Source organism: Pelophylax lessonae, assembly GCF_965119305.1.
Source record: "Pelophylax lessonae genome assembly, chromosome: 7".
Lineage (NCBI taxonomy): Eukaryota > Metazoa > Chordata > Amphibia > Anura > Ranidae > Pelophylax > Pelophylax lessonae.
This window is the reverse complement of record NC_138774.1, coordinates 156,033,480-156,057,508: the sequence shown is the minus strand read 5'-3', so window position 1 is coordinate 156,057,508 and position 24,029 is coordinate 156,033,480. Positions and strand designations below refer to the sequence as shown.

The 24,029-nt window shown below is 41.8% G+C and overlaps 1 protein-coding gene across 1 annotated transcript in view; it reads left to right on the top strand.

The window, feature by feature from the left end:
- LOC309559574 (phosphatidylinositol-binding clathrin assembly protein-like) overlaps positions 1–23,672 on the top strand; it is a 210,247-nt gene extending 186,575 nt beyond the window's left edge. Inside the window, exons 19-21 of the mRNA XM_082262884.1 lie at positions 1,542–1,598; positions 18,925–19,032; positions 22,392–23,672. Of these exons, the coding sequence (XP_082119010.1) occupies positions 1,542–1,598; positions 18,925–19,032; positions 22,392–22,406 (180 nt within the window). The 3' untranslated portion in view covers positions 22,407–23,672. The remainder of the gene's footprint in view (positions 1–1,541; positions 1,599–18,924; positions 19,033–22,391) is intronic.
- Positions 23,673–24,029: the final 357 nt, after the last annotated feature.

The window sequence follows — 24,029 nt, the reverse complement described above, 5'->3', positions numbered from 1 at the left end:
GAGGATCTGCAAGGAGGAATGGCAGAGGATCCCCAAATCCAGGTGTGAAAGACTTGTTGCATCTTTCCCAAAAAGACTCCTGGCTGTATTAGATCAAAAGGGGGCTTCTACTAAATACTGAGCAAAGGGTCTGAATACTTAGGACCATGTGATATTTCAGTTTTTCTTTTTTAATAAATCTGCAACAATGTCAACAATTCTGTGTTTTTCTGTCAGTATGGGGTGCTATGTGTACATTCATGAGGAAGAAGAATGAACCTAAATGATTTTAGCAAATGGCTGCAATATAACAAAGAGTGAAAAATTTAAGGGGGTCTGAATACTTTCCGTACCCACTGTGTGTATATATATATATATATATATATATATATATATATATATATATATATATATATATATGTGTGTGTGTGTGTGTGTATATATATATATATATATATATATATATATATATATATATATATATATATATATATATATATATATATACACACACACACATACCTATTCTGACTGTAGTCCTCCTTACTACTTATACTGTGCTATGGCTGTTGGGAGCTTATGAACAAAAAAAAGTCAGTTTGTTCACCACTCCAAATCTAGATGTTACATTTTACAGATTTATACTGTACTGTTGTTCGTTCAGCAGCTGCATTCAGAGAAGGAGACGGAATGCTGCACTGCCGCTAGGGGGCGCACACTTATGGAGTCCAGCCTGTCCTGCAAAAAGCAGAACAGAGGGGGATTGGGGGGCCAGTTTCTGTGGAGAGCCCCCCCACAGCTGCATAAGGAAAAGCAGGAGCAGCATTTTACTTTCAATAGACGACTGGAACATCGCTGCCGAGGTTGTGATAACATCCAACAGTATAAGTAGCATATCAATAAGCAAGGCTTGTAGCCTGCAAGTTAGAGTAGGTTTTAATAATTATTATTATTATTATTATTATACAGCATTTATCTAGCGCCAACAGTTTGCGCAGCGCTTTACAATTATGAGGAAAGATAATGAGCCAGGTAACTTTGTCCCAGGCTGTGAAACAAGAAGCAGATCATAACATCAAGTCTGAATAAACAGCATGATCTGCAACAATAAAATAAGAAAGAAGGATGTTCACAGTAGGAGGATGTGAAGGGGAGGGGAGGGGAGGGGAGTGGGCGTCAGGAATGCCAAAGACCAGCGTCCCAAAACTGGACTATTATAATGAAGTATAGCTCTCCAAGGACAGTGATGGATGGGCATATTGTATCCACTGGGTCCAAATCCGGGAGAATTTGTTTTGTGTGTCAAGCAGGCTACTGGTCATTCTCTTGTTAACAGAGATCCCGACGATCTGCTGAGGAACAGCATTTTTAATGGAGGACCACTGGTATATACTATTTGTGAGATCTGAAATTACATGGGGGAGTTTTATAGAAAACAAATTGCATTTGGAGGAAGGTGTTTGAGTTTTTGTTTTTTGTTGATGTGTCACTAAATTGCTGAAAATGGTCAAAGTGACATGTATTTTATTTTTTTTAATAATTTTTTTTTCTTATGTGTCAAGGCACCTCCACCAATGACCTATCCGGTACCAACACCACAAGTGCCTGTGTATGGAATGGTAGGAAATCTCTCTTTTTTTTTCTTTTGATTCTATTCAGTTCTTTTTTTGCAGAAATAGACTACTCCGTTTAACTTCAAGGTTATCTTGTTGGTAATGGTTCCAACTTTACATAAGTTGTTTCCACTGGTTTTAAATTAAACTACTGTATATGCTTGTTCAGCCAGTTTTAAGTCAACCCTGTCAGTTCAGGCAAAAAAGAATACCTGCAAAACAAGATGGTAAAAAGTTACCTTTTTGCATCTATTTGTGCTGACAAACGGCACTCCATTTAAGAGGAATTCTTTACTGAAATACAGTGCCTTGAAAAAATATTTATATCCCTTGAAATTTTCCACATTTTTGTCATGTTACAACCAAAAACGTATATGTATTTTATTGAGATTTTATGTCAGACCAACACAGTGGCACATAATAGTGAAGTGAAAGGAAAAAGATAAATGGTTTTCAATTTTTTTTACAAATCTCTGAAAAGTGTGGCTGCATTTGTGTTCAGCCTCCTTTATTCTGATAACCATAACTAAAATCTAGTGGAATCAATTGCCTTCACAGTCACCTAATTAGTAAATCGAATTCACCTATGTGTAATTTAATTCTTAGTATAAAAACAGCTATTCTGTGAATCCCTCAGAGGTTTAAGAGAACCTTTATGAAAAAACAGCATTATGAAGGCCAAGGGACACACTAGACAGGTAAGGGATCAAGTTGTAGAGCAGTTTAAAGCAGGGTTAGGTTGTAAAAAAATATCCTAAGCTTTGAACATCTCACAGAACACTGTTCAATCCATCATCTGAAAATGGAAAGAGTATGGCACAACTACAAACCTACCAAGACATGGCCATCCACCTAAACTGACTGGCTAGGCAAGGAGGAGAGCATTGATCAGAGAAGCAGCCAAGAGACCCATGGTAACTCTGGAGCAGCTGCAAAGATCCACAGCTCAGGACAACTATTAAATGTATAAGAAGGGAGGTGAAGTGATTGGCGCTGCCTATGTAAAGGTATGTCGAAGAATGTGTGGAGTCAAGATATCAGAAAGTGCTGATCAATATCCTCTGACCATGTATGGTGTTCAAATGACCTCGCACAATTTTTCTCGCCTATGTGGAATATGAAGGCGGGTAGGTAACCAGTGCATTATATGCAAATAAAGTGCCAAAAAATTCTGGAAATAAATATCAAATAACCTCAGACAAATGATGTCACATAGAACACATATCCATAGAACACATCATGTGCAGTAAAGCTTAAAATATATCATGTGCAATAGAGTGACAGGCGGTGAATAAATAAATACTATAAAATCTAATAATAAATATCAATAGGTTTTAAAGTGCTGAGTGCTGGTGAAAAATTGATCTACCCGGATCAATTTAAGCAATAAGATGTAAACGTATCAGACCACCTAAAGTGCAAAAAAACTAACACAAAAAAGTGTTAAAGTGACGATTGCAGTGTACAGCCACGACTGGTGGTAGAAATTGCTAAAAAAAATATTTAAACCCAAAAATTGGTGATTTGACATAAAAAGTGCAGGATCAATAAGTAGTGAAATATAGCTGAAAAAATATATATAAAAATTGAGAAATCTAAAAAATAAAATTATGAAAAATGCAAAAAAAAAAATCTATAAATGTGCAGAAAGTCCAAAACAGTATAAATATGTGCAAAAGTCCACAAATTTGATAAGGTGCTCTCTTGAGGTGACTCGGAGTGGATGTGCGGGTGAGGAATCGGTGCTCCCCTCTCAGTATAGCCCACGCTTACTGGAGCTAGGTACCCCTACAGGGGTAAATCGCTTGTCGATACTAGGGATCGCTCCCATGTAGCAGGGGTCCGGACCCTGTTCCCCTTAGCTAAGGTCCTCCTCTCCATTCACTTCTCAGATGTCAGAATGGACTCAAACAGGCATCAGTGTTCCAGGGGTAGTAAGGGCAATCCCAGGACATATATAGAGGAAGAATGCCTCATATAGTAAAGTATTGTTTAAAAAGCTCTTTTATTTGTATAAAATCCAAGTACTCACATTAGCAGTAGTTCAAAAACAGGCACGTCTGTCATAGGAGCCGCAACTATCTATTTTGCGGTGTGTATCCTAAACGCCGTGCGTTCCACCCGCCAGATATGCGTTCCAAGCCGACAGACCAAAGGCGGAAATGACGTGGTTATGCTCTGGACGCGTTTCGTCACAGTGACGTCATCAGGAGTAGCCTGAACCACGTCTATTCCGCCTGCAATATATACTAAAAGGTAACCGGGCTAGGCATCTGTGATGAGTTAACGGCCCGCCAATCGTGTAATCTTTTACACGATTTGCAGGCCGTTCACTGATGGTCACGCGGTCACTAAGGTCCACTGTACGTCGGACGTCAGACCCGGAAGCAAGACGACCAGGTACCAAGCGGCGAGCAGACTACTAACAGGAAATGAATACCGGACGCAGGTGAACCACAAAGTCTAGGACATGCTTTGATGATTGTATTTTATGTGAGTGCAATGTGTGAAGGGGTCTTTTTGGGACAATTTTTAAAAAAATAAATTTGAGTGAAAAAGGGTTACACTTTGTGTGTTTTGTAAATTTATTTTCATGCACACCGGATTATGCCAAGTGGATTCTGTTCACCTTTGTGAGGAGACTGTTCATTCTGCAGTTCTAGTGGTTGAAGATTTGGTCATCCTTGGTTTGAGTGTTACAGGCTTGTATATAAGCGGCCTCTGGTAAGTGCATTACCATAAGGCGTGCACAGAGGTGAGGTGGAGGCTTTCTGCTAGTTCGATGCACTAATATTGATGATCTGATTATTCATCCACACTTGGATCCTCATTCTTTGATTGGACTGTGTGCATGCTTTTTTTCACAACAGTTTCAGTAACACCAAAGACTCTATACCCTTGCATTTTGCACTATGCTGTTTATAATGATGTTATTATGAAATGTGTTTTCATTTGTATAATTATATTTTATACCAGCGCTACTAGTGTATTTTGGGTGGTTTTGTGCTCATATATTAGTTATTTTATCACCTTGGAATACACCTTTCTTTATTGGCTTTGTTTTATAGTAGCAGCTTGATATCCTCTTTCAATTTTTTTTTTTGGAAGTAGGATTATTTATTTAACATCTTTAAGCGCTGGGTGAGTGGGTTTCTTTTTTGTGTGATCCTACTCCTATTTTTATACCTTTACATAGGCAGCGCCAATCACTTCACCTCCGTTCTTATACATTTAATATCTAACCCTTTTTAGGGCTATATCCTGAAGTGGGCTGCAGCCAATTTTTACTTTCACTCCTTAGCGTGGATTCCCCCTCTTTCTTTCAGGACAACTATTAGTCATGCACTCCACAAATCTGGCCTTTATGGTGGCAAGAAGAAAGCAATTGTTGAATGAAAGCCAGAAGAAGTCCTGTTTGCAGTTTGCGAGAAGCCATGTGGGGACACAGCAAACATGGAAAAAGGTGCTTTGGTCAGATGAGACCAAAATTGAAATTTTCGACCTAAAAGCAAAACGCTGTGTGTGGAGGAAAACGAGCACTGCACATCACCCTGAACACACCATCCCCACCGTGAAACGTGGTGGCAACATCATGTTGTGGGGATGCTTTTCATCAGCAGGGACAGGGAAGCTGGCCAGAGTTGATGGGAAGATGGATGGAGCCAAATACAGGGCAATCTTAGAAGAAAACCTGTCTGCAAAAGACTTGAGCCTGGGGCGGAGGTTCACCTTCCAGCAGGACAATGACCCTAAACATATAGCCATAGAGATCGAGACATACCCAAAAAGGCTTGCAGCTGTAAGTGCAGCTAAAGGTGGTTCTACAAAGTTTTGACTCGGGGGGCTGAATACAAATGCACGCCACACTTTTCAGATATGTATTTGTGAAAAATTTTGAAAACCATTTATCATTTTCCTTCCATTTTACAATTATGTGCCAATTTGTGTAGGCCTATCACATAAAATACTTTTACATTTTTGTAACATGACAAAATGTGGAAAAAAATTTCAAGCGTCATAAATACTTTCAAGGTACTGTATGCTGAAAGATCAACACTTCTAGGAATGTCAGTGTTACCTGAAGCACTTAGTGGTTTACCCCTCCACCTTCCTGAGGCAGCTGTGCATGGCACCTCATCAGCTGCTAGCTTTCATTTTCAAAACTTGACAAGATGAAGATAGAGGCTGATTGGTTACCATACACAGCTACTCCATATTTTTTTTATTATTATAGATTCCCCTCACTGTGTTTTACATTTCATACTCCTTACTACAAGTACATTACTCTTGAAGTAGTTCTTTAACCAGTTCTGGACCGGAAGGATTTGCCCCCTTAAAGAGGAAGTAAACCCTCCTCTGACACTTTTTTACCTATAGGTAAGCCTATGATAAGGCTTACCTATAGGTACTGTAAATATCTCCTAAACATGTACCGTTTAGGAGATATTTACCTTGCATGCAGCCAGTGACGTCAGAGCCCCGTGCCGTGACTTTCAGCTCCCGCGCGTGTGCGCGGGAGTGACATCACCGCGGCTCCGGCCAATCAGATGGCCGGATGCCGCGATCCCGGAAGACGGGCGACTGGACATGTCGACCGTCATACAGGTAAGCGGGCGGCACGACGGAGGCTCGTTCTAAGGTAAGTATTTCATAATGAGCTAGTATGCGAAGCATACTAGCTCATTATGTGTTTCTCTTATAGGTTGCAAAAAAAAAAAGTTGTATGGGTTTACAACCTCTTTAATGACCAGGCCATTTTTTGCAATTCGGCCCTGCGCTACTTTAACAGGAAATTTCGTGGTCGTGTGACACTGTATCGAAATAAAACGTATGTCCTTTTTTCACCACAAAATAGAGCTTTCTTTTGGTGGTATTAAATCACCACTGTGATTTTTTTTTTTTTTTTTTTTCCCGCTATAAACAAAAAAGAGCGAAAAATATTTTTCACATCTTGCTATACAACATTCTCCCCAAAAAAATGTAAAATACATTTTCATCCCTTTAGGCCAATTTGTATTCTGCTACATATTTTTGGTTAAAAAAAAAAAAAATCGCAGTAAGCGTATTTTGATTGGCTTGCCCAAAAGTTATTGCGTATACAAACTAGGGGAAGGATTTAGGTCTTTTTTTTTTTTTTTTTATAGTAGTAATGGCGGTGATCTGCGATTTTTAGTGTGACTGCGACATTGCAGTGAATGGATCGGACCCCTAACTGACATTTTTGACTCTTTTGAGGGGACCAGTGACATTACTACATTAATCAGTGCTACAAATGTGCACTGTTATTGTAATAATGACACTGGCAGGGAAGGGGTTAACCTAGGGGTGATCAAAGGGTTAAGTGTGAGCCTAGGGGAGTGTTTTCTAACTGTGGGGGATGGGCTTGTGAAATGACGACAGAGACTTGTGATCCTTCTATATAGGATCACAAGCGCTCTGTGATCTTTTCAGAGAGAAGAATGGTCAGCTGTGTTTACAACAGCTGACTATCCTATCTCAGCGGGGAGCAATTGCGGGTTCCTGGCGGCAATCACGGCCACTGGTACCGTGGATCGGCATCCCCGCTGCCGATGCCCGGCGGCGTGCGTTCACCCCCCAATGCAACATGCGCGGCCAACGTAGAGCTACGTTGTTTTGCCGAGCCAGCCTGCCACAGTAAATCTGCGGCAGGCGGACGGCAAGTGGTTAAGGTAGGTTGTGTGTAGAAAAGAATATGTATGGAACTGTCAATTCATTAAAATCACTGTGCTGAGGTTTGTATGTGTCTGTTACATATGTGTGCTTGACTATAGGGGGAGTAAGTTTAGGCTTTTTTTTTTTTTTTTTTTTTTTTTTTTTTTTTTTTTTTATATTTACTTATGACCCTTTAAGCCCCTACCACTGTTAATGCAATTTGACCACAGTCCCAATTCATTGCGGTGAGGGTTGTAAAAGCCAATTAACGACCGCAGATGCCAGATGTGCTAAATGTGCCACTGGACCACCAGCTGTATTTTAGGGCTGCCACGACGCGTCGACTATGTCGACTACAAAAAATCGTCGACGTGCGTGAAAGGCGTCGACGCGTCAACGTGTGACGTCACACGCCCCCTGGCCGGCCGCAGCGCCGCTTCCGGCCGGGAGAAATCAGTGCGCCGCAGCAGAACACCGGGCCCGGGGAGGAGGAGATGCTGCCGTACGAGGGGCTGGGGACGGGGGGAGAGAAGACCGCAGGGAGAGAAGACCGCGGTGGTCATAGACCTGGGAGAGGCATTTACTAAGTGAGTGTCCGGAGTCATATGCTGGGATTGGAATTGGGGTGCATGGGAGACATGGGATCTAATACTGGGGGGACATGGGACCTGTCATTAGAGTCTATTGGACCTGTCAGTGGGTGGTACATGGGGGTCTGCCAGCTGGGGGGTGTGTGGGATCTGTTGTTGGGGTTCATGGGGTCTGTCATTGGGGTTCATGGGGTCTGCTAGCTGGTGGTACATGGGATCTGTCATTGGGGTACATGGGGTCTGTCATTGGGGTTCATGGGGTCTGCTAGCTGGTGGTACATGGGATCTGTCATTGGGGTACATGGGGTCTGTCATTGGGGTTCATGGGGTCTGCTAGCTGGTGGTACATGGGATCTGTCATTGGGGTACATGGGGTCTGTCATTGATTGGGGTTCATGGGGTCCGCTAGCTGGTGGTACATGGGATCTGTCATTGGGGTACATGGGGTCTGCCAGCTGGGGGTGTAATAGGATCTGTCATTGGGGTTCATGGGGTCTGCCAGCTGTACTAGGTGGGAGGGCTTACTGAGGGGTCTGTACTGGGAGGGGGGGCTTACTAAGTGGTCTGTACTAGGTGGGAGGGCTTACTGAGGGGTCTGTACTGGGAGGGGGGCTTACTAAGTGGTCTGTACTAGGTGGGAGGGCTTACTGAGGGGTCTGCACTGGGAGGGGGGGCTTACTAAGTGGTCTGTACTAGGTGGGAGGGCTTACTGAGGGTTCTGTACTGGGAGGGGGGGGGCTTACTAAGTGGTCTGTACTAGGTGGGAGGGCTTACTGTGGGGTCTGTACTGGGAGGGGGGCTTACTGAGGGGGTCTGTATTAATTACAGGATTAATTAGCTAATCAAAAAAACAATTAAGCAAAAAAAGAAAAAATTTAAATAATCGTTAGATTAGTCGACTAATCGTAAAAATAATCGACAGACAAATTAATCGTTAGTTGCAGCCCTACTGTATTTCAGTCACTGTGTCCACAGCATCAGAAGGAAACTTTTTTTTTTTTTTTTTTCTTTTTTGCAAGGCTGTGTTTTACAGTTTACATTTTGAGAAATTCCATCATTACTTCAGCTGCTGTGGTGTCTAGCCTGCATTATCATACACCTGAAATACCGCAAAGGTTCAATCCCCATTTGTTTTCAAAAATTGGGTTTTCCTGGACAAGCATTCCTATGTTCCCAAATGGTTCCAGACACTTTTACCAGAAGATTTTTGCAAAAATTGGTGTACTCTTCCCAGTGTTTATCCTCCAGTGTCCTCTTAAACAAGGCTTTCTTCATTCCTATCGAAGGTGTTCTGTCGTTTATGGACCCTACTGACAACACGTTGGAAGAATTCTCAATCCCTCTTCTCCTTAGTTGGATCATCCCTTTAATGTTTGCTAGCCATTGTTTTTATTTCCCAGACTTTAGCTACTTGGTCTGAATTGCTAAGTGGAGATCAGGCAGTTGCTTGTTTTGATCCTCACTTTATTCATTGTGTTGACCAGTTAACTGTCACATCACAATTTTATGTACAACACGGTACTGGATGGTTGCCCTGGTTTGTCCAGGGAATCCATTTCTTCTATTCAGATGTGCAGGCGATGAGGTAAGAGTACTTTCCTACCCCAGATGCACAAAAAAGGCACAGGTCAGCACCTTTCGATTTTGCATCAAAATGTTCCTTTCATTTCTCTAAGGTAGTCTTTTTCCAATCTCACAAGTCATCTTTCACCTCCTTGGGTTCATGGTCTTCAAGATGCCCATAGCAATCCTGGAAAGCAAAACCTTCTGATAAATTCGCTGCAGCATGTAGATCCGTCCAACCAACTTAAAGCGGAGTTCCGGCCACAAAATGGACATCGATTTTGGGCCATCCGCTTGCTCTACGTCACCTGAAAAACAAATGGATAGTTACGATCTTTTTTTTTGTTTACTTGTTATTGAAGAAAAATATACTCCCCTTTCTTGCACTTCCTCCCTCTGCGGCCGCGGCCCGCGCCGTCACTTCCTCTTTGCATTGATTCCTGGGAGCTGAACGTTATCGCTCCCAGGAATCAATGCGCCTGCACCGGCCCCGCTCGTCACTTCCGGTGCGGCGCCTCATTCCCTGCTAAACAGCTTCTGGGCATGCCCAGAAGCTGTGGAGAGGTGACGCGCCCGCACCGGAAGTGACGAGCAGGGGTGGTGCAGGCGCATTCTGGGAGAAGAGGACACGGAAGAGGACGCAGAAGAGGACGCGCTGGCTTCAGCTGCCCACATCCGAGATGGCAGCGCTGGAGAAGACATTTTCAAGGTAAGTATTTCTTCTAAAAGGTAAGTGCGACCCGGGACAGTACAGAGGCTATCCATTGTGGAATGTACTTGCCCTGACTGTCCCGAGGGTATTTTTAGCTAAATTTCACCCCGTGGCCGGAATTCCGCTTTAATCTCGGGTGGGGAGACCTCTAATGGCGTTTGCAGATATCTGATAAGTTTGCCTAGCTGACACTTCGGTGTGGGAAGTAGTAATCAAAGGTTAAAAAATTGTTTTGGCCTCATTCTTCACCTCAATGGACCTTATTTTTGCCATTCAGGGATTGTTGAACCAGGGAGTTATTTTTTTTTATCCATCCTTTTATCCAAAAGGTTTCATGGGTTTTAGGCCTAATGAACACAGACGGATTAAAGACTAAAAGTCTGTGTAGAGTAAAATCCCAGCAGTTTTCTGTGCCTGGGGAGCTGCAGATGGAGCGTTCATCTGGCCATAGAAGTGGATGGTTGTTTGTGTGTACTTGGATGTACGCTGATACTTTGGTGCATCAGTGTAAAATGCATATACTCAGATTAAGTATTTTGGTATTCAGGGAATACGCCATACTCCTATTATTATTATTATAAGGCATTTCCGCATTGAGTGATGCTGGACATGAACCTGCTAGCATCTAGGTTGAACAAAATGTTAGCTTTATTTCCAGGCCAGTAGGTCAGACGACGACTGCAGTGGATGCCTTGTTAGTACCTTGGAATTAGTATGCCCCGATCTCTACATTTCCTGAAACTATGACCTCTTCTGCAAGGGCATTGCAAACATTTTTAACGCTCCAAACTAGCCTCAGAGTGTGGTATGTTCATTTTGTTAGCTAATGCTCAGTGGGATCTGTCAGATCGTCCAGATTTCTCATCCCAGAGATTATCACACCATCTTCTAATCTTTCACTGTGTTTCTTAGTAGCTAGCTTGAATAGTTTACTGGTTGAAACCCAGGTTCGGAAAGACAGAGGCATTGAGGATTCGGTTATCCCAACATTGCCAAAAGTTTGTAAATCTGCTTCTCAAGATTTATCGAATGTGGAAGGCTTATTTTTACTGCTGTGAGTTTTCGGGGGCTTTCCCCTAGTGCTTTTTTGGTGGCCTTGTTTTTTCTTTCCTTCATTTTGAGATGCAGCAATGTTTAGCCCTTAGCACCTTCAAAGGTCAGGTCTGGCCTTTTGATGATGATTTCTGCATACTCTTGCTCCCATAGGTGTGCGCAGTCTATTGAATTAGGCTTCCCAAAGTTTAACCGCTTCCATACAGAGCAGTTAGACACCCTTCCTGCCCAGACCAATTTTCAGCTTTCAGCACTCTCACACTTTGAATGACAATTGCTCAGTCATGCTACACTGTAACCAAACAAAATTTTTATCATTTTTTTCACACAAATAGAGCTTTCTTTTGGTGGTATTTGATCACAACTGGGGTTTTTTTTTTTTTTTCGTGATATATGCAAAAAAACACTTTTTTTTAGTTTCAATTATGAAATTTTGCAAAAAATAAATTTTTCTTCATACATTTGGGCCAAAATGTATACTGCTACATGTCTCTGGTAAAATTAACCCAAATTAGTGTATATTATTTAGTCTGTGTGAAAGTTATTGAGTCTAGAAGCTATGGTACCAATTACTGAAAATTGATCACACCAGATGTACTGACTGCCTATCTCCTTTCTTAAGGCCCTGAAATGTCAGGACAGTACAAATACTGACCAAATGACCCCTTTTTGTAAAGTAGACAGTCCAAGGTATTTAGTAAGAGGCATGGTGAGTTTTTTGAAGTTGTAATTTTTTCCCACAATTCTTAGGAAAATGAAGAAAAAATTTTTTTTTCTTTTTTTTTCCCACAAAGTTGTCAATTTATAAGCTATTTCTAACACATAGCATGTACACAGCAAAAATTACACCCAAAAATACATTCTGCTACTCCTTCCGAGTATGGCGATACCACATGTGTGAGACTTTTACACAGCCTGGCCACAAAAAGAGACTCCACGTCCAAGAAGCACATTCAGGCGTTCTAGGAGCATAAATACACATAAAACTTTCTTACTACCTATCACACTTTTCAAGGCCCTAGAGCACCAATACAATGGAAAAGTCCACAAAATGACCCCATTTTGGAAAGCAAACACTCCAACGTATATTCTATGAGGCATTATGGGTCGTTTGAACATATCATTTTTTTCCACAGGTTTTTGGAAAATGTGGGAAAAAAATGAAAACTTTTTTTTTTTTTACACAAAGTTGTCAATTTATAGGATATTCCTAACACATAGCATGTACACAGCAAAAATGACACCCCAAAATACATTCTGCCACTCCTCCTGAGTATGGCAATACCACATGTGTGAGACTTTTTCACAGCCTAGCCATATAGAGGGGCCTAACATCCAAGGAGCATCATCATGCATCCTAGCCACTTGCCTAGGCCTATTTTTGACATTTGGTGTTTACAAGCTAAAATCAGTTGTTTTGCTAGAAAACTGCTTAGAACCCCCAAACATTATATATTTTTTTAGCAGAGACCCTAGAGAATAAAATGGAGATTATTGCAATATTTTTTATCACACCGTATTTGCGTAGCGGTCTTCCAAACGCAATTTTTTTGGAAAAAATTCACTTTTTTTAATTAAAAAATAAGAAACCAGTAAAGTTAGCCCAATTTTTTTCCATAATGTGAAAGATAATGTTACGCCGAGTAAATAGATACCCAACATGTCATGTTTCAAAATTGCGCACGCTCACGGAATGGTGACAAACTTTGGTACTTAAAAATCCCCATAGGCGACAATTTAAAAATTTCTACAGGTTGCCATCTTTGAGTTACAGAGGAGGTCTAGGGCTCAAATTATTCCCCTTGCTCTAACGATCCCGGCGATACCTCACATGTGTGGTTTGAACACCGTTTACATATGTGGGCGGGGTTTCTGTATGCATTCACTTCTGCGCGCGAGCTAACGGGGACAGGGCGCTTTAATTGTTTTTTTTTTTTACTATTTATTTTATTTATTATTTTTTATTTTTACACCGTTTAAAAAAAAAAAAAAAATTGATCATTTTTATTTCTATTAAAAGAAATGTAACTATTCCTCGTAATAGAAATAGGCACGACAGGACCTCTTTTTTGTGAGATCTGGGGTCAAAAAGTCCTCAGATCTCACAAGTACACTAAAAGATAGAAAAAAAAAAAAAAAATAAATAATTATAATATAAAATGGAAAAAAAAAAAAAAATGGACCTTTAAACCGGTTGCTAGGCAACAACATTTTCCGTAGCTCCGGTCCTCCAAGACCATAGAGTCAAGTGAGGGCAAGCTTGCCCTCACTCGATATCCTGTCTGTGAGGATTCGGGACCGGATCGTTTTCCCCGCTGCCGGCGGGTCCGGTAAGCGGGGAAAAGGACCGGAACGCGTCGGGAGGGGGGGGGGCGCCTCTTCCGCCATCCCGGAAGGGTGATCCCACGGCGAATCCGCCGCTGGGACCACCCTTATCGGAAAGCCAACCGTCCACCGTTTAAAAAAATACCAGGGTTATGGCAGCTATCTGCTGCCATAACACCGGTATTTAGGTTTAAACGGAGGACGTATATAAACCTTTTTGGACTTGGACATGGTGGCTGTATGAAGGGTGACAGGTACTCTGGTACTTTGTTGGGCAGGTGACAGGTACTCTGGTACTGATGAGCAGGTGGCAGGTACTCGGGTACTCCGATAGGCAGGTGACAGGTACTCGGGTACTCTGATGGGCAGGTGACAGGCAGGTGATAGGTACTGATGAGTAGTACTCACTGACTGATAGGTGATACTGTACTGATGGGTACTGATGATCAGTACTGATACGTGATAGGTACTGATGAGTACTGATGAGTAGTGATGGGTACTGATGAGCAGGCGGTAAGTACTTGGGTACTTCAGGCGTCAGGTACTCTGATGAGCAGGTGGATGGTACTCGGGTACTCTGATGGGTAGGTGACAGGTACTCAGGTACTCTGATGACGGGTACTCCGTTGACAGGTACTCAAAGTACCCGAGTACCTGTCATCAGAGTACCCGAGTACCCGTCATCAGAGTACCCGAGTACCCGTCATCAGAGTACCCGAGTACCCGTCATCAGAGTACCCGAGTACCCGTCATCAGAGTACCCGAGTACCCGTCATCAGAGTACCCGAGTACCTGTCATGGGAGTACCCGAGTACCTGTCATGGGAGTACCCGAGTACCTGTCATGGGAGTACCCGAGTACCCGTCATCAGAGTACCCGAGTACCTGTCATCAGAGTACCTGTCATCAGAGTACCCGAGTACCTGTCATCAGAGTACCCGAGTACCTGTCATCAGAGTACCCGAGTACCCGTCAGAATACCCGAGTACCTGTCATCAGAGTACCCGAGTACCTGTCATCAGAGTATCCGTCATCTGAGTACCTGTCATCAGAGTACCCGAATACCTGTCATCTGAGTACCTGATGGGCTGGTGACAGGTACTCGGGTACTTTGATGGGCTAGTGACAGGTACTCGGGTACTTTGATGGGCTAGTGACAGGTGCTCTTTATTGGGGGGGGGGGGGCAATCAGTGTGTTTAGGGTGCACTGTAGTTGGTAACTAGCTGTTACCACAATCTCCTCCTCACACAGGATCAGTGTGTGAGGAGGAGAACACGGTGACAGCTAGTTACCGTGTTCTCTGTTGACATTTGTGACCGGCTGTGATTGGACACAGCCGGTCACGTGGTAAAGAGCCAATTTCATTGGCTCTTTACCTAGATCGGGGATCGACTCTGTCCGAGGGACGAGCCTCGTCCCTGATCGCTGCTCTGCGCGCCCCCGGGGGCGCGCATTGCAGAGAGAATGAGCGGCTCGTGCTGGAGCCGCTCATGTGATCGGCTGTGATTGACACGCAGTAGCAGCTAGAACGGGCCGACGTCATATGACGGCGGCCCGGATCTAGACAACCACTTTGCCGACGTCATTTTACATGACTCGGTATGGAAGTGGTTAAACACACATGCCTTTCTCTGCAGCCTTAGCTGCACTGGACAGTAAATGAATGGGAAATGCTCTGTGCTGAGCAGCTTCCTGTTAATTCAGACTAAAGCCTAGTAAACACTATGCTTCAGCTATGAATGAATAGTGAGTGTGTGTTCACTATGTTCATTTAGAAAAGGAAGGGGCCAGTAAATTACATTTACTAGCCCCTTCCCCTTGCTCTCCATCCTGAAACATCCTCGCAGCAGTCGAGGGGGGGAGAAGAGTAGAAGGAAGCCAGCAGTACTGCGGGGGTCCAACACAGGGAAGCCCGGGTAAGAGGGAAAATCTGCACCGCTCAGTGCGATTAGGGTGTGCCCATCTGGCACAACCCCAGCGCAAGCCTCTGCTTGCTCCTAATTCACTATTTTTTACTGTCATTCAGGTAGTTGCTCCCTTGTTTGGCTCTTGAATACTAAAATGTTGTATTGTCATTACAAAAACCCAGTTCTAGCCTTTTCTGGACATTTCCTTGAAGTTGATATCGGACATGGGAGTAAGTCACACATGTGCAAGTCTCAAGTCTTAACCTTCAAGTCTCAAGCAAGTCGCAAGTTACTGTGGCGAAAAGCAAGCAAGTCAAGCCGAGTCCCTGCTAGAAGTCAAGTCACAAATCAAGTCAAAATACTGATCTACCCCAATTTTCACCTTTAAATCAGTTAAAAGTCAGTGGTCAGGAAAGGTTTTGTTTTATTTTCAACATTAACAAAACTGCTTAGTGCTTTTTTCTTGGCATATTAAAGAAACACTTTGAATGCCCAAACATCTCAGAAGCCACGACCCCCCCACAGTTAGATTTACTCCCCAAGGGTCACATTTAACCCCTTCCCTGCCAATGGCATTATTACAGTAACAGTGCATATTTTTAGTAGTGATCGACCGATATCGGTTTTTCGTTGCCGATACCGATATTTGGCCGATATTTTCACACGTAAAATTTTGCAAAAAAAAAAAAAATTTTGACACATCTCTTACTGAACATGTAAATCTTTATTTATTAACATTTTTAACATTGAGGGCTCGTTCTTCACACCTTAACTGCATAAAAACTGAGAGGAAAACTTCAATTGCATGAACATTTGCATTTCACATCATCTGATTGTGCATTAATGCATAATAAAGTGCTGCAGTAGTGGACTCACTGCAATAATTTTAATTCACTACTGCAGTGCAGTCAGTGCAAAATTGCTAGTAAAAATGCTAGGCAACAGCTACACAGTGGATTGGACTGGAGTCGGTGGACTACCTCTACAGTATGGCACTCACTGCAACTACAGAAGTAAGTGCAAAACTGCTAGAAAAAAAGCTAGGCAACACAACAGCTACACAGTGGATTGGACAGTCAGTGTGGACTACCTCTGCAATATGGCACTCACTGCAACCACCGCAGTCAGTGCAATACTGCTAGAAAAAAAAACTAGGCAACAACAGCTACACATACACAGTGGGATTAGACTGGAGTCAGTGGAGGACTACCTCTGCTGTATGGCACTTACTGCAACTACTGCAGTCAGTGCAAAACTGCTAGAAAGAAAGCAAGGCAACAGCTACACAGTGGATTGGACTGGAGTCAGTGGACTACTACTGCAGTAGTGATTTAAATTTATTGCAGCAGTTAGTGGTGCTCTACTGCAGCAGTAGAACACTGGCACTGAGTCCAATCCACTATCTATTATTTTTTCTAGCAGTTTTGCACTGACTGCAGAGCAGCACAGTCAGTGCAAAACTGCTGGAAAAAATAGATAGACACAAGATAGGCAGTGGATTGGACAGACTCAGTGGACTGGTGGACAGACACTACTACTACACTTTCAAATCAATACTCCCAGTTAAGTAGAACAATAATATAGTGCCGAAAGCATAACATTTCAGCATGTTCACCAGTTGGAACGGCTTCTTTTCGTTTCATAAATTGCTGCCACTGAAAACACGCTCACTTGGTACTGAGAAAGGAGGAGCAGAAAGGTATCTTCTAGCATGTGAAGCAAGTCTTTTGTAGCGTGCCTCAAGGATGGTTCTTGTATCAAGGATCCAAAAGACATGCAAGCACAAAATTTTTATTCTCCTCATGCTTCTCAAACCTTTTGGCGAGGCTGTCCCTCATGCTTTGATGCCACCACGTGTGTTGGGTCCTTCATTCTGTTGAAGAAGCATCTTCAGGACTCACACATGGGATCACAGAGGAAACAGAGGAGTCTTAATGACTCGCCTCCAGTGTCACTTCCTCAATGGGTACGAGCGTCTCAATAATGTTGGCTACTATGTCCTACTGATCTGCAGTAGGACAAGAATGTCCTCCAAGTCCATATTCACCAGAATATATAGTGAGCGCTCGCTTCTGCTCCAGCATCCTCTGTAACATGTGTAGCTTTGAGTTCCATCGTGTTGGAACAGCCTGTATCAGGTTGTTTTTGGGTAGGCCAAGGTCTTCCTGAATGCACCTCAGTCCCTGCTTGGCAAGAACAGAATGGTGGAAATGGCCTGCGCACTTCTTCAGCATGGTAATAATGTCCAGCAAAGCTTTCTGGTTTGACAGACTATCATTTACCACCAGTTGGAGGGTGTGTGCCATGCAACTGAGGTCTGACACTTCAGCAAGTCTCATACCTTCAACCATGTTCACGCCACTGTCTCGCAGCACAAGCATCACTCGGTCTTTGGTGATTTCCCATTCTTCTAGCATGCCTAGAAACATTTCTCTAATGTACTCCCCAGTGTGGGATCCTTGCACCACTTTTGTATTCAACACCAAACGCCTTCTTGTCCATCCACTGTCACTGTTGCCGATAATCGGTTGATGCCTAATTTGTAGCACTGATTACTGTAGTAATGTCACTGGTACCCCCAAAAGTGTCAAAAATGTCAGAGGTCCGATATGTCCACCGCAATGTCGCAGTCCCGCAAAAAATCGCAGATCGCTGCCATTACTAGTAAAAAAAAAATAGCAATGACATAAATCTTTCCCGTAGTTAGTAGACGCAATAACTTTTGCTCAAACCAATCAAAATGCGCTTATTACGATTTTTTTTTTTCCAAAAAATATGTAGCAGAAAACAAATTGGCCTAAAATGTTACATTTTGATTTTTAAAATTTTTTTTTGGGAATGTCATACAGCAGAATGTGAAAAATATTGTGTGTTTTTTTCAAAATTGTCTTTGTTTATAGCGCAAAAAATAAAATCACACAGGTGATCAAATACCACCAAAAGTAAGCTCTATTTTGCCTCGTTTCCAATGAGTGGTTCGGTTCGGTTCAGTACGGTTCGGAACGGTACACATTGCGTTTCCACTGCCAATAGTACCCTTTCATGATAGGCATGGTGTAGCAGGAAAGCTGTGATAGAGGATTCTCTGTCAACCAATCAAAGTTCTGCAGAGTGTAGCTCTACCCTGTTGGTACGGTACTAATGTGCTTGGTACCCCAACGAAAGGGTACCAAAAAGTGGTACGGTACGGATCGGAATTAGGGTACCATTCATAATGGAAATGGCATAAATAGCGTACCGAACCGTACCAGAAAGCTCAGTGGAAACAAGCCATAAGTGGGGAAAAAAAAGACTTAAATTTAGTTTGGGTACAGCTTCGCACGACCGCTGAAGTGGTTAAAGAGGCAGGCCTTGAGTTTTTAATGCCTAGTGTCCATTCCTCCTGTAGGTGGCTGTATAACCCTGTGTTGCTTAATAAATCAAACAATAGGGCTCTAAGAAAGGGATTTTACATATTAATACAAAAATCCTAAGTTTCTTAAGATTTTGTATTTCCCTATCTTTTTCAGGTTCCTACACAGATCGGGGCAAATCCTCTCATGGTTCCTCAACCAATTCTTTATTCACAGCCTGGAATCAGACCAACAAATCCATTTGCACCTGTAACTGGAGCTCAGGTAGGTGTACTACTTTGAAATAACCACTACCTTTTTAATGTTCTCATGATTCCATAATGATTAGATTTATTCATTTAAAGTTGGTGTGAGCCCCATTTTTCACAAACACGTAGGGTATAGTGAAGGCATGATGATCTTGTGATCAAAGTACTTGTTTGGGCATAAAAAATAGTAAATTTAACATTTGTTGTTTTTTTGTGTTCACATAACTGCTGTTTCATTTCTACAGTCCTTGCAGGACCAGGCTTTAGGTGGAGCTGATCACTTCACACAGTTTCATTCCCAGATGCCTTTGCATTTTTCAGGCACTGTGAACAGGTGCATGTAAAACTATGAGGGAAGAATGCTGAGAGAAATACATTGAATGCAATTTATGACCCTTCCTTTTGCAAATGCTAGGTGCTTGGCAATCATCCTGTTCCACTGGTAAACTCCAAATCAGGAGTTCATTTGCAGCATACTTGTTCTCCAGTCAGTGACTTAGAAATAATAAATCCAGATTCAGCTAGTCAACAGGCTTTCTCATGAAAAAATTGCACACATTATGGTACAGAATTGTTGTAACCAACAATCGTAGACCCTGGGTTACTTTGTATCTTTTATTGGGTGTTTTGCAAAAGTCCTTGTTACTTGGAATATCAAATGCTGCTAGCAGTGTCCGCATGCTTTTAATGCATATTAGCCAATCACAATTCATGCTCTGACTGCACTCAGTAATCCTATTCCACTGGTTACTATGAGCTTCTGCCTTTTCCTTTTTTTTTTTTTTTTTTGCACTGCATTAATATCCTCTTTCTGCCCCCGCCCTAAGATCTTTAAGAGAATGTAAATGCTGGGAGGCGGAGGTGGGCATTCCAATCATGTAATGGGCTGTCACATGATTGGAAGCTTCCGATTGCAAGCATGCATGAGGAGCTTCCCATGATATCTTAGTTACTGTGCTGGGTGCATGCCGTGACCGAGCTCCACGCACAGAAAACCATTTTTCATGGATGCATATATGCTACTGCTTGGCATTAAAGCAGTATTAAACTTGAATCCAAAAATATAATATATTGCAGCCTACCAATCATTTGATGTCGTGGCTGCATCCGTTCTCTTTTCTTTGGCTTTTTTCCCCTCTGTTTTTCTTCTGGTGATCTGGCCAGTAACACACACCTCCTGTATTATTGAGACACTGCTTTGGAGGAATGAGGACAGGAGGCAGAGAAGACAGCAGCATTGTCAGTCTGGGGGAGGGTAGTGTTATGTTATTTAGCTCTACTAATACATTTAACAAATTGAAGCCAAACTCCAGGTCACGCTTTTTTAAGCAGTTACAGCAAACCGTTTTTTTCCTTTTGGGATAAAGGTATGAGACAGAACCGCGACCCCACAATGCGCTTGTGTGTTTCTGTCAGAATACCTCTTCCTTTAGTCTTGAACATAGATATCGGATATTACAGCGCCCCATACAAAACTAGCCGACACTTTGTATAGATCTGGAACCCCTATTGAACAAACTCATACACAATATATACCACACAGGAGAATTATCCAGGTGCCTGATTACATTATCCTTTGCAGGTGAAGTTGTGTACAGAAGTATAATTAACCTGAACTAATTAGCCATCTGGACAGAAACAATAGGTGAACGGGAATCCACATCTAGACAATGTTATAATTGAACATGCTAACTCAGCACTGCAACAAGGCTAAAACAAAATACATTACACATTATCCTACGTATAAACACAGAACACCTTATTAAACAGACAATAGCAGGAGACCACCAGTAACAGACTGTCCGTTTCCTACATTGAAGAACCTGGAATCCACATCCAAGCATCGCCACGAACATTCAGAAGTCACAGACTTCATGGCAACAGTCTACAACAGTCTGAGGCAAAGCTCATACAATGTTCTATCATTCTGATACAGTGGAATTAATGTATCCTAGATTTCTTGAGGGATATTGTGCACAAATATCATTGTCCCATTTGAAGCAATCAAAACCACATTCTCAGTGTCCACCAAGTAGTTGTCCATCATTTTCTCGGTCACCCTATGCCCCTAATAGACACAGGGTGACTTACATATAAGAGGGGCCTAGGAAGCTGAGAGGGGGATTTCTCAACCTATCGAAGGTAAGCTGGGTTCCATGAGCCTTCCAACCAAAGTGATACCCGTCACAGGTTTTGCATAAACAAATAAAAGCAAAATATTTTAATCACCTCTGCCAGTGTTAGGTGGTTTGTCTCATCCATGTAAACAGATACTTTGCCTTGAAAAAGTATTCATAACCCTTGAAACTTTTCACATTTTGTCATGCTACAACCAAAAACGTAACCTTACAGTTATGTTTTTGGGGGTTACATGATAAAATGTGGAAAATGTCAAGGGGTAGGAATACTTTTTCAAGGCACTGTACATTCTGCTTCAGAGCTTGAGCTTGTGATTAACAACAGACTTGCTGGCTGGATTACCAGATGAAAACAAAAGAAAGAAAGCCTACGGCCCCTTTCACATGGGCACCTTTATATAGTCCCCCTATGTAGATCCATCATTAATCATGTCAATCCAAAGAATCCTGCTAAACCCAACTTCTCCCATTGCTTGCCGGAGCCTAATGACATTTCCTGTAATCCACACAGCTAAAGTAACCAAAGGGGTGGGGCCATCTGGTGATATCGCCAGGCGATATGCCCCTTTGTTTACTTAAGTGGTGGAGCTGAAGAGGGAGGAATTACACTTTTTTTTTTCTTTTTTATATATAAAGGATTTGTCAAACTGTGGTGTGTGTTTTTACAATAGTTATTTTTACTGTGAACGAGTAAGGGGGAAGGATCTGAGGGCCCCCTTATTACAGAGTGCTTCCAGATTCCAATAAATCACCCCTGCACACCCACAACCACCGGGCCAGGGTTGTGTGGAAGCGGCCCTTGTCATAACATAGGGACAAGGTGCTTGGCCAGGGGGACCCCTGACAAAGTACCCATCCTCCATGTTTAGGGCATGTTGCCTGGTATGGTTCAGGAGTAAGGGGTGACGCATGTAAACTGAATTCGTTTTTTCTTTGAAAAGACGTGACTGAACAGATGACAGCCATGGGAAAGTGGCCTTAAAGGGAACGAATATAGCCCTCACATCTAAGAATTGGTAAGTTGTGATATAATGTTTGCTTTGGGTTTAATACTGCTTTAAAGCCCATCTGCCCAACTCCAGGGAACAGGTTCAAAAAGCCTGCATGTGTCTAAATGTATAACCCTTAAAGAAGTCTCTCACAATGTCTGTTTTTGTAATAAATAGGCTACATTTTATTGTAATTGTTAATTCGAGTTTTTTGATCACTTAATTGTTGTTTTTTTTTTTTTTAACAGATGCAATTCATGTAAAGCCACCAAAGCAGCAAGGATGCGTTGACAACCAAAAACTGGTTACAAGTGAATGGCCAGTCTCTCACCAACATGGTTCTTTACTAGGGCACCAATGTATTTCTGGTGTAATATAAAGTACCCATTCTTTGAACTGCAGTGCTTTAGAGGATACTGATTATAACTGTCCCTCTGCCATGGAATCTGATGTGACTGTGCAAAGCTGCTCTAAGACCACATTCTACTTTCCTTCTATTAAACTGGTGACAGGCAAAAATCGGATATAAAACATTTCCTTATGTGAACATTGAGGTGCCTTTCTCCAACAACACTCATGAAAGGGTTTTGTAAATTAATTGGATTTTTTTTCCCGTTCTCTATTTTTAAATTTCTCTTTCTGTTTTCCTCTCTGATCATATAACTGGCTAATCTGCTAGTCTGCTCAGTTAACTAAACAATAAGATTGAAAGGTTTTATGTGCGCTGGAATACTCCCACCCAATCCATATTGTGTAACTAGAGAACAGAATATGACCTTCATGAAGTCAACGACAGGAAAGCTTACAATTTTATACTGTGGCGATTACATGAAAATGAACTTTGGAAATACACAAAACCAGTAGAGAAGCCAATGACAATGCAATAAGATGTCTCATCGCTTCAGAAGTTTTTTTTTTTTTTTCTAGTCTGTCCATGATCACTTCATTAGATGGAAACCTTATTCTTCTGTTACTTTCAAGTTATTTTTTTATGTTGTACAACCTTGCTCTAATAACACTTCGCTTTCCTTTTCTGTGTATTCTCCCCTTTAAATCCACCCATGAGTTCACAATGTTGGAGGCATTGCATGTAATAGGATGTTTTCTTTTTTTTTCTGCCACCACTTAAAAAAAGTTTGTACTTTGTAAGCATTCAGAAAGAGCCCCATAGCTCTTAATATTTGTGCCACTTTACTTAAAATACAGTAAGTAAATTTTTTTATTGTGTAAATATATATTATATATACCTGAAATAATTTCTTCAATGCTTCAATGCATCTTTATCTTTAGGTCTTTTTCTTGAAGAAATGTCCTTTCAAAAAGGATTTTGAAAATGTGCTAATTGTCTTTTGAAAAAATTAGTTAATGCCAAATTAATTAAGTAGATTAAATGTATCTATTTATTTAATCACAATGAAGCATCAGACTATGCCCAGAATGCCACTTGACATCATTATTGTTTTAGCCATGTGGCAGTGGGTAAAAAGGACATAAAAGCAAAGGTGAATCATGCCACTGGTCGCCAAAAACTGGATATACCTTTGTGATGAAAGAACAAGTTATCTTTTTAAATTCCAGTGCTTAATGAATGAAATTTCAGTATGTTACAATAAAAATGATATGTGAACTTTTAGCATTTGTATCTCTTCTTGGGGGACCTCCCCAACTTGTAAGGGTTGGCTACAGAAAACAAATACATGGCGTTCTAAAACGTGTTTTTTTTTTTTTTTTTGTTTTTTTTTTGTTTTTTGTTTTTTTTGCGTGAAAGAATAAATCTGTATACTTAACATGTTAACATTTCAATGTCTTTGCGGTTTGTGGCATTTTTGACCTATACACATACACATACATACACACACACATACACACACACACCCTATCTTTCT